This window comes from Limulus polyphemus, unplaced genomic scaffold, assembly GCF_000517525.1.
Source record: "Limulus polyphemus unplaced genomic scaffold, Limulus_polyphemus-2.1.2 Scaffold72, whole genome shotgun sequence".
NCBI classification, from domain to species: Eukaryota; Metazoa; Arthropoda; class Merostomata; order Xiphosura; family Limulidae; genus Limulus; species Limulus polyphemus.
Window position 1 is genome coordinate 598134 of NW_013665682.1, and position 11849 is coordinate 609982.

At 31.1% G+C, this 11849-nt stretch overlaps 1 protein-coding gene across 1 annotated transcript in view; it reads right to left on the reverse strand.

Annotated features, from left to right (window-relative positions):
• Positions 1-11849, reverse strand: part of LOC106466083 (integrin alpha-PS2-like) — a 59251-nt gene that overhangs the window by 1920 nt on the left and 45482 nt on the right. Inside the window, exons 26-29 of the mRNA XM_022394595.1 lie at positions 10965-11114; positions 9633-9746; positions 3888-3992; positions 3423-3542 (exon numbers count right to left, since the gene is read on the reverse strand). Of these exons, the coding sequence (XP_022250303.1) occupies positions 3423-3542; positions 3888-3992; positions 9633-9746; positions 10965-11114 (489 nt within the window). The remainder of the gene's footprint in view (positions 1-3422; positions 3543-3887; positions 3993-9632; positions 9747-10964; positions 11115-11849) is intronic.

Below are 11849 nucleotides of genomic sequence, written 5' to 3' on the forward strand. Positions count from 1 at the left end.
ATTAAGTGATAAAGATTCCGGTATTCTGTTGGTACTATGATCTGTTTAACTTCCCCAGTATAACTGCCTTGATAGATTCGATATAGAACTCACTTCCGATCCTCTATTCTATGAGTCTCTTTCCCCTTTGTTTTGTGCTTGACTTTCTTCCAGGCATTGTCCAAAGTTTCTGCAGTGAAGGTTTTTTTTTCTGTGCTTCCTTCAGTTCTTGGCATATCGCCTTTTTACATTTGCAGAGGCTTGATGTCTTGTTTGCTCTTCTTTTCTTGAGCTCTGGTGGTGACAGAAGATGCTTCATCAATTTTCTTTCTGTCTAGTTCCTCATTGTTTCTACTACCTGATAAGTTTCCTATCATCAAGTCGTGTATTGGTTCCTTGATACACGTGGCCTCAACGTCTCCTACATAATATGGAGTATCTACCTTTATTTTTACTATGGGGAATTTTCTCACTGTCCCATCAATTAGCACACACAAGCGTACCTTGCCTGTCATTTGATCATCAAATACTAGACTGGTTCTCACTGCTGCACCCAGTATCTCGTAGAACCTTCACTTTCTTGTCCCCAACATAGCCTTCACGTATTGGTATATTATTATTTGTTGGCACATCTTAATATTTGTCACATGCTCCCATCACTATTGGCACTGTTGATCCATTTGCTAATTTGAGCCGACCATTTGTCGTGCATTGATCAATCATGCTTTCTTGTATTAAATTTGACAAGTAGTCTTGATTCTCTTTCATCTGGCAGCAGCATCCATAGTCACTCTTTTCTTGTTTCTTACCAGCACTGTCTTTGTAAATGGCTCCAGCTGCTTTGTGTTGAGGCTTCTGCTGTTGTTTGCTGGTAATGGACTTGCACTCTTTCGCAATGTGCCCCATTTTATAACAAACATAACATCTCTTCTCCCTTCTGTTTATTAACCTCCTATCACCTTTGGTTAACTCCTGTTTCTGGTCAACTATTACTGGTTTCAAATGTAACTGGACATTCTTGGACTTGCCAGTTATACTACCTCCATGGGCTTCCATATACTGTTCTGCCAGGTTGATCATCTTATCTACATAGTTTGATGCTCTCTCCTTTAGAAACAGTGACATGTCAGTTGAACACGTGGTCATGAACTGTTCACGTACTAATAGGTCTGCCAGCCCCTCTAAACTATTTTCACACATGGCCATGTCAGTCCACCTGGTGAAATATCGCCCCAGACGTGCCACAAACTGAAATACAGTTTCTCCAGTGTCGGGTTTGACTGCTCTGAACTTTTGAATAAAACCTTCTTCAGTAAGTTCATCTCGTTCCAGTAAAGCTACTTTTAATTTGTAATAATCCATGGCATCTTCTGATGTCATGCCTAAATATATTTGTAGGCCTTTCCCTGTGAGAAGTGGGCTGAGACAGACTGCCCAGTCGCCTTTATCCCAGTTCTGACTTTGGGCGAATATTTTATATCTCTCAAGGAAAGCATCCATGTCATCTTTATGTTCATCAGAATGAGAATACAAGTTGAGTAAAAGAGAGAGAGAGAGAGGAGAGACTAGAAATAGAGGGAATAAGAGCACAAATTGAGATAGCAAAACTCACCCGACCGAAAGAAGGACCCAAGAATGACAATGGAGTCAGGGCTAGCCAACCCAAGCTGTCCAAATATTTCTATTTCTAGTCTCTCCTCTCTATCTTTTTTTCTCAATTTGCATTCTAATTCATTCTATTTCTAGTTTCTCCTTTCATTTTCTTCGTTTAGTCTTTCTTCTTTCTCAATTTGTCTCTTCTGTTGCCGTTCTTCTCTTTCCAGTTCTTGTTCTTGTTTAAGAAACTCTCGTAGTTCACTGTTTTTTAATCCATGTTGAGATCCTCTTTCTACCCATTTATCAAAATCTGTTGACATGGTTATATAGCATAATTTTAATCTCTACACTATTTTCGTTACTACTACAGTTGTGCGTATATAGGCAGGCCTACTTATTTTCGCTGTCGTTCATGTTTTCTTCTATCGCCGTTTACCACCGTATAATCTTGGCTGTGGCTCGCCAATTGTCAGAATTTAAAATAATATATATATATATATAATTTTCCTTTTTGCCAAATGTCAAATAGAAAGACTTTTAGTTATATTTCTTAATAGTATAAATATGTACTATGTTATTGTTGGGCTTAGGATTATTCTACAGTTCGTGTCTGTGACTTGTTAGCGATAAATTCAACGATGAATAAACAGCACGCACTTCACTTATTCTTTACAGTTCCACGGTTCTTTTGTAATAATCATTTGTCCACCACAAATCATGCTTTACTTTTGTAAGACACATGTTCACCACAAGTCATGTTTTACACTTGTAATAATCAGTTGTTTCTCACCAATCATGTTTTACTTTTATAAGCTAACTGTCTAATCATCAGTTACATCTTTCTTTCTTTCAATAAAAAAGTTTATCGCTTTGCTGTTCCCGATAAGTTTACGAACTTGCAAAGCTAAAATTCTAATTTTGATTCTTGGCAAATGGTACAGCGCGGAATGCTCATTGTGTAGCTTTGCGCTAAAACTAAAGCAAAGACATCACTTTGCAATAGTGCTCTTTTGCTTAAAATAAAATTTACTAACCTTAAACTAAGCCAATATTCTTATAACTCACTTTCTATCTACATCCACACCTTTTCTGAATACACAACTTTACTTTAACAATATACTAATTTTTTAGAAATCAATTGACTAACTAAATATTCTGCCATTCTTTTTATAACTGACTTTCTATCTACACTCATATCTTTTCATGATTACATAACAGCTTTACGAGAACAACAAAATAATTTATCATAAACCTACTTATAACCTATGAACACACTTTTCTTTAACATACAAGTTATCAACAATATATTCATATTTTCTATAAACCCAAATTTACACTCCACAGTCACATTCTTCTATATTATTTACAACTTGTCCATGAAATCAAATCTTGGTTATATAAACCAAATGTATATTTCAAAATTGCATTATCCCATTGTACAAAAATTTCTATCACACATCTGCACTTATTTTCTTATTTGTTGATAAACCTTGCCATTCCTTCTTTATAAACCAGCTTTCCCATCGTACATTTTGTTTCTTCATCCTCGTGAAATTTAGCTTTGGACAGTTAAGCTCCATTATTTTTTTTCACTCTGATGGTTATGTCAATTTGGAAAGAAAATGTAGCAATTAACAATGTTTTTACACTTAAATTGTACGTTTTACCTAAGTTGAGTCCCTTACCTTAATTGTATAATATTATCTACTGATAAAATATATGATACAATTGAGTGCACTATATTATAGTAATTTGATATCCTGCCCTTTATAGTGTGCACTATATTATAGTAATTAATATATTAACCTTCCCCTTATAGTCAACACATTCAGGAACACACTAAGTACCTTCACAAGACCCCAAACTAGCAGAGCCAAAAGCAGAATTCCCCCAGCTGTCGCAACAATTATCCACCAGAGAAAAACTCCATGTTCCTTTACAATGTCTGGATACACCTTGGTTGTGACCTGAAAGTTTAACGAAATGTAGCAGATGAGGCATTGTTCACAGGAAATAAATTAAGTACCCTTTAAAATCTTATTGTACCAAATGGATGATATTTTTTCGAATCAGAAAATGCACTTGTAATGGAGGATATACATTATTTATGCTGTCTCGGATAAAACTTAAATTTATAAGCAACGAACAATCCTAAAATATCTGATCAGAAAATATATAAAAGACAGAGAAACGTCTATCATCTATGTATGGTTTTTTTTATGTAAAAACTAAATTGATAATGTATACTATGCTACAGGAAACGAAAGTTTAATTTTGACTCCAATAGCAAAGTACCACTGTCTTTTCCTCACCATAAAATCCTTTTGAGGTATACGATCAACATCTAAGTCATCATATGGCAGTGCGGTGATTCGAGCTATCAGCTTTGAAGACACTTGAACTTGACTAAGCCCCATCTACAAAATACATATCGAAGTGACATGATGAACTAAGCATTTTTAAATTTCCGAAGAAGTGCAAACTGAGATAAGTAAAATTCAAATCCAAGGTTCTACTGAGATGAAAAAGATAAGATTCCTAACCAACTATTATTCAAAAACTGAGAAGTAATATCGCGAGTTTAGTTGACTTAAGATCAGCTTTATTTTAACTATAATCAGATTCCCTCAGATCCAAATTGCTACCTATCGTGAGCTCGATTACCTATCACAAAATTGTCGAGAGAGTCGATCATGACAACATCATTAAATTTGGTAGAAATATGACTTGCGACACTGGAAAAGTTATAAGGTTTATCATAAATATGTTATTTTGTATCGGTAGACAACCACCTAGTGGTGGAGATGACATAATAATAATTTCTGATCAGAGTAACCTATGTACTTACAGTGAAACAAAAAATATCCTGACCCAAATTATAGCTAATTAAATATACTTTTATGACGTTTCTACTTATAAAGATTAAAATGTTGTTAACGATGTTTTCGGTCTTAATCCCAATAATACCTCACGAGGTTCGGCCAGCTAAGGAGGTTTAGATTATTCCTAAGTACAAATTTTAAGCTAACAATATAAAACATTCTTTGTATTTAAAGTGTTATAATAATAAATAAAACCCAAATTACATTCAATAAACCAACCAGGATAACCAATACTATTAAACTATATAAATAAACCATATAGTACATTTTACTTAGTAAACCCAAAAATACGAGTTATTGTCTCGAATCATCGTGGTAGAAGCAACTTTCTTTGGAAATTTTAATCATGCTGTCCCAAGCACACCTCATGACGAAAGCCACCCCTATTGTATAACGTCAGAAGCTAGTCACATTTATGACAGTTCAAGACATATGTTACAGTTTAAAACATGTCAATTCAGTAGAGCAGCTTTTCCACAGTACAATAAAAATTCAATGCTTACCAAGATACAATATCAAAAATAAACAGTAAAATAATACCTCATGTGACAATTATAATACCACAGTGTGATAAGAAGAAACCAACACGCTAAACCTAATGTGTAGTGTATCAAACATTTTTTACTACCAGTCTTATTTAACTATTTCCTGTAACAAATGTATATAAAAAATAATAATACATGGTATGTAAATATACAAAGGATGATAATGTGACAAAGAAAGTAATTATAAAAACTAATCTTACTAAACTAATTGTGCAATGTCAAACTATATGTAGAACTATTATTTGGCTAATATTAACTGTATGTAATCATGACTTAAACTAAAAGTAGGTAAAACCAATGGTAGTCAATACACTGAAGCTGTTTACTATTAACTTAAAGAATATCCCAAAGAATCAAAGAGTAAACGTGAAAGTTTTTAAAAGGTTGTAATAAACTGTAAAACTTATAAACCCATAATTCGTTGCTAGAATATTGTTAAATTTCCAATAGAAATTAATGAATTTTGTGTTTAATTGTACTTATTTGAAGGTCATAATAAGACAATTTATTGATGACAAACAACTGCTTACTTTTAGGAATGGCATCCTTAAATGAAAAATAAAAATTTCAACATATTTAAACTCACATCTAATTTATCTGTTGATACATCCCATTTGGGATTGAACCCAATTTTCTGTTAAGATGTTGTTCAATTTATAAGAATACTATTCCAACTAGTTTATTAGACACATTAAACTTTAGGACTTTAGTTTGTTCAAAATTTCAGTGACATTACTATCATTGAAACTCAATGCTAGTGTTTTTATGATCCTTAGGTAACATGGACTCTGGTATTTTTTTACTGTTGCTTTCATTAACAGTATTGGTTATAATACTTAGTGTACCAAATTTTATTATTTTTTGGTTTATTTTATATTATTATACTTCCATTATAAATACTGTTTTGCTTAATACTGTGAGCTTAATATATGTATTTATGAATAATGTAAATCTCCTATGCTGGCCAAAAATATCGTTAGCAAAAAGGATATCCAACTGATAAAACAATAAATTCTAATATATATCAATTAAAACGTAAGAAATATATATATTTGATTGTTTATCATCATTATAAATAACCATATTTAATTTTAATTTTGCTCTGTAGTAGGTAGCTAACTCTGATTGGAAGTTAATATTACACTTCAAAACATTATAAGTTATTTCTTAATGTAACAAGAAAAAACTGGTTACAATCTTATAACCAAGATTCAAATTTACTTTAAATGTTGTAAAACTAAAACTATCAAAAAAAGAGCAAATAGTCTTGAAAAAAAAAACAAAAAACAAAATTTGTTTATGACGTCACTCACTTTAAAACACCATGTCAATTATGTTCTAAAATATACGAAAAAGTCACACTGAATTCATGTCCGCATTCAACTGTAAGCTTTATATATGGACCCTTAATGTTTAAACATTGCAAGTATTCCTTAACATAATTTTGTGACTGAAAATTAATCTTTTTCCAATTATTACTTTTTATGATAAGTCGAGAAATGATTAGCCATAACGGGTACGAGCTTTGACTCAACCTGAAAGAACAAAACCAAAAAATGTGATTATTTCACTGCAAAATATACAACCATGGAAAACATATGCTTATATAATCCAGTTACTATACCTGAAGATGGGAAAACATAATGACATGTTATAGTGTAGAGATTATACATTTAAACAGATTCTATATACATTATTATTAAATTTTACATTTTGTAAACAGCTAGAAGACTGTTTTTGACAGTACAATTGTAACTTTTGTTTTCTTGAATTTTTGCTTCATAAAAAACATGACAATTTATGATTATAACTGCCAATATTTGGATCCTTTTTGCCTCACATGGCAATCCAGTTTGTGAATTTTAAACAAGCCATACAGTAAGAGAAATAACTGGTTTAATTTCTAACGAATATAATTTTAACAGATATTTTTGTAACTTTATTTCTAAGTATGTATTGGATCATTGTTTAAATATACAAATTTTATTTTATCTTCTATTATGTAGTTAACCTTATAAATATAATCTATTTTATTACCTTTGTCTGGCTTTATTATAACTAGATCTATATGCTTTCCAAGTTCAATAGCAGCTTTATATTCTTCTGGAGATGAGATATGAAATATTCATTTCAATAAACATAATTATTCAAGGAAGACAATGCAAGACTACTAATATTAATTCTCAAGTGCATTTATACTTCTTTATATGAAATATTAGATTAGTTTCAAATACAAGTTATTTAAATCTCTGAATTTACAACCAAATCACTCAATTTCTTAAGTGTTTCATTTATTTAAAATGCTAAAAAATAATAATTACAGTATTTTTTTTATCATAGTGTAGAGATAAAACTGAATTGACTTTGTTCTGCTAATCATGGGTATTTGTTTCTGAACAAAACCAGGTGAGACTATTTGTAAGTTTCTCTTCTATTTAACTTCATGATCTTTAAAAAAAGAGAGAATTAGTGCATAGGTTTATCTTTCAGACTTAAACCAAGATAAAGCAACTTCTTAGTAATTTATCTTTCTTTGATATTTGTTTTAAAACATTGAAAGATTATTCTATATCTCCTGATAAGACATTTGATTTAGTGAGAACTTATGTTAATGGTTTTGCATTGTCTTCTTTTTCATTATTATAATTTTGGAAAGGAATTTCCTAACCTACATGAAGCTTTTCTTGAACATGGAAAATACATTGATTTAGTTATAACAAAACTAAAGAAAATAAAATTGTAAGTAAAAAAAGTGATTACATTAGTAAGACTAACTACATAAATAGAAAATAACAGAAAATTCTGGAAATTAACAAACATTCAACATTTACGAGAAAAATAGTTACAAAAGTATCTGTTGCAATTAAAGAAAGACAAACTTATATATATGAAAATATTTATAAATAAACTAAACCACTTGCTACAATAATGCAAGGGTTGCTTAAAATTTACAAATTGAATTTTCTTGTTACACCTATAGTTTTTATTATTGGCAGTTATCAATCACAAGTTGTAATATAATTTTAATATAGCTTTTCAACAATACACAAGTAACGAATTTGTTGTCACTGAGAATTTTAAGTTATTTTAATTATTTGTAGAATTTGAAATGTAATGACAATGTCCATACAATGAATACTGATATAAAGTCCTCTCTACACCAATTTATCATTGTAAGAAACTGTTAATTTATATGATGAGTTAACTTTCTTCTCTTCAGATAAAATAAACAAATTGGGTAACCAGTTGTTTTGCTTAGTTGATGTCTTTTGAAATAAAAGAAACCCATTTATGTTTAATAGTTTATTTATGACCAGGTTGATGAGGTTATTCTTCTACTTTCAGTATCCTGTTCATGAGATATCATGAAAATAATAGTTATAAAAAATGTTTTGTTGACTTTGAACTATTTCATTATAGACAGTGTGTTGACGACACAATCGCCATTTTTCAGTCACAAAGTAACGTTGATGAATTTTTGAATCATGAAAACAGTAACACCCAAATATAAAGATTACAGTTGGGTGAGAACATGAATCCAGTTTATCTATTTAAGGTACTGTGGTACATAATCAATGAGGCAGTTTTAAAACTAGCATATATAACAAACCGACTTTTTTAGAACTATCTGTTCACTGGCAACTAGTTTGGTTTTCACAACACTTAGAGTTAACTTAGTGAAAGTTCTTGTGTTTCTTTGATTGTTTGAATTTTGAGCAAAGCTAATGTTTGGTTATCATTGCTGACCAACCCTAATTTTGAACTGACAGGGAAAGTTCTTGTAAATCATGTTTTAAAATTTTGTAATTTATGGGTGTATGGTTTTTAACTGATGTTATTATCAATTAAGCTACAGTTAAATTAATTACTTCTGTATAACATGAAATAACTGCTTACTTCCATGTTTCCCAGTAGTGTAGTGTTATTGTATGGACAGTAGTCACAAATACGTTATTTGCCTTGGCAGTACATATACTAAAATAATTCTTCTTGTGTTCTAAGAAGTTAGTTTCAATTCTTGGTAGATTGTATACACAGATACAGAATTTGGTGCATGTTTAGATCTATTTTTTTTGTGATTTTATGGTATCAGTGGTTGTCTGTCATCTATAAACTGACTTTAGTTGATTGTGCAAAAGAATACGTAGGCAAATTACTGTCTGCAGGTAAAAAAAATTGCACTCCTAGTTAATTTTAGAAATCATTGAGTATTGTATAATATGTGTTAATAAAGTGTCACAACTAACACCTTTGTGATAGGTAATCGAGCTGAAGAGGAGCAACCATTACGAATCTGATGGTTACTATACAATTACAAACTAACTTCTTTAGAAGAAAAAAACTAATACAAATTAATTGGTAAAAGAAGCTGTCAGTGAAACATATAATGCCTGTTTACTAAATAAATATTATAAAAACAACAGTCTGTACTGTACATGATTAGATATTCAAAGCTTATGCTTACAATGGGTTTATTAACATACTCTAACTTATGGGTAGTGAATTGCTCTAAACGTTTACGTTTTAGATAGAAGTAGTTCTAATTTTTAACACTACTTTGTTTCTTGATAAAATTTAGCTTATGAGATTAGACTTTGTTGAATTTACTTAGCAATATACAAAAACCTACCTTCTCCACAGTGGCCATCCACAGCCTTGAACGGATGGTAACAACAACTTGATCATTCTCATTAAGATTAAAGATGGTACAGTAAATACGTGTGTATAACTTTGTTCCAGAATTCTACAAAAAAATTCAAAATAGACGTAAAGTTAAACATGCCTCGTTCTGGCAAAATATTGGTTTTTACACAACATAATGGGTAAAATACTAAAAAAAAATTACTACAATGTATATTACTATCGATTGAAAAGTTCGACTAAAATGTAATAGCAAGGGCACAGTGCTAGAGTGTACGTTTTAAAAGTAAAATTAAATTTTGTTTAGAAGATAGCTGCAGGTAATTTGATTTATATTACTACACAATGCAGACTGGAAGCTTAATTGATACATTGAATACATGTAGACAATGTTGATTTAGGATGATATTGTGGTGTTTTAGCACAAGAGAAAACTGTAAGCTAGGAGGCTTAGCATCTACATGCCTGTGGGGTGGGAAAATAAAAGTCAGTATTTAAGGATGGTTAAATGTTATGATTTGAAACGACAAAAAATAAAAATTTACAGTAAAAACGAATAGATACTCAGTAGAGAAATCCAAAAGTCAAATTTTAGGGAAAGATGATATCAACAAAACACTAAAGAAACAAAAACTGGAAATTAAAGTGAATACTTATTGATTAAGATAAGATAGAGAACTTCTTAGGGCTTGTAGTGCAAAACAAAAACAAAGAAATTATTACAAATAAATAAAAAAATTAAAAACTAAATCTGTATGGAGTTTCTCCAAGAACTGTCATAAGACCCTCCAATGTTAGTTGCATATTTTTTTGGGCACTATATATTCCCTACCCTCTCTACTGGCCAAGTAGTTAGCACACAGGAAGGATGGAAAAGCAATCAAAAGGTACTTACATAAAAGGGCGAAATTAACTTTAAGTATAAGTGCAAATCTGAGTAGTGTAATATCGACAATTAACTGACTTGACCTCAACCAATGTTATCAAATGTTGATAAGCCTTAAACAAAAGAAATCATAGCTGAAGATTTTTACACATATGTATAATATTCAACATGCTCTTACATATTATGTTGTATACATAGAAATAGCAAACACAGTGATAACGTAATAAACATCCGATACATGCTTGAGATATGACTTTGCAATGGTTTATGTTAAACCTTGGATTTTCTGGTTGATTTGACTATTTATAAGTCTTTAAGAAGAATATGACCAGAGGTCAGTTTACCAATTCCCTATTTATGGATTGGTCCTGGCTAAATGTTATATGACAAAAGCATTCACAAAAAATTCAATACGTTCAGCCAAAGAAATTTTACCGTTTCGTCCAAGGAAGAATTTTGCGCTTGTTCCTGTCTTTTGTTTCTTCTTAGCAGATTCCCCTCTTCTGTGGATGTAGTATTTATGGTGTTTTTAGTAAATGTCCTAGCCATAAGCTCTTCTCTGTTCCCATTTTTCTTTCTTTCTTTCTAATAAAAGCAAAGTAAATGTGTAATCTGCAAATAACGAACATTCAAATTCACATTTCAAACCCGAGACAAACAACTGTTCTGTTGGAACTTGAATTATCATCTTTGTGGAAGTTGGTTTGGTTTAATTTGAATATTGTGCCAAGCTTCTCGAGGGCTATCTGCACTAACCGGCCCTAATTTAGTTAATAGACTAGAGGGAAGGCAACTAGTCAACACCACCCACCGTCAATTCTTGGGCTACTCTTTCAACAACGAATAGTGGGATTGACCGTCATAGCTCACAGATACCTAAAATGATTTTTGTGTTTCACTTAGTAAGAAATGTAAAATAAAACACAAAAACCCATGTGTGAATGTGCAAGTAATACTGAATATTTATTCATATACTTTCTTTCCAGGTCCCAATCTGTATATTGTAACAGATGAGTGCTGGATTTCTTTGTACAACAGCTCGTATCGTGTAGCTGAGGACCAAGAAGTGTTGATTCAATATGATATAATGTTCAGAAAATGTTCCTTATCTTATGTACAATGATCTGCTTTCTCAAACATCTAACTGTAAATTAGATATTAAAGTTCGATATGATATATTACCAACCCAAACTCAATTATATATCAATTAGATATCAAAATTAGATATTATATTTTTTTCAGCTCAAATACAGTTAATAAGGTACCTGATGATGACAAAACCTTGTCGAAACGTAGTACATTTGCTGTTATGTTAAACTT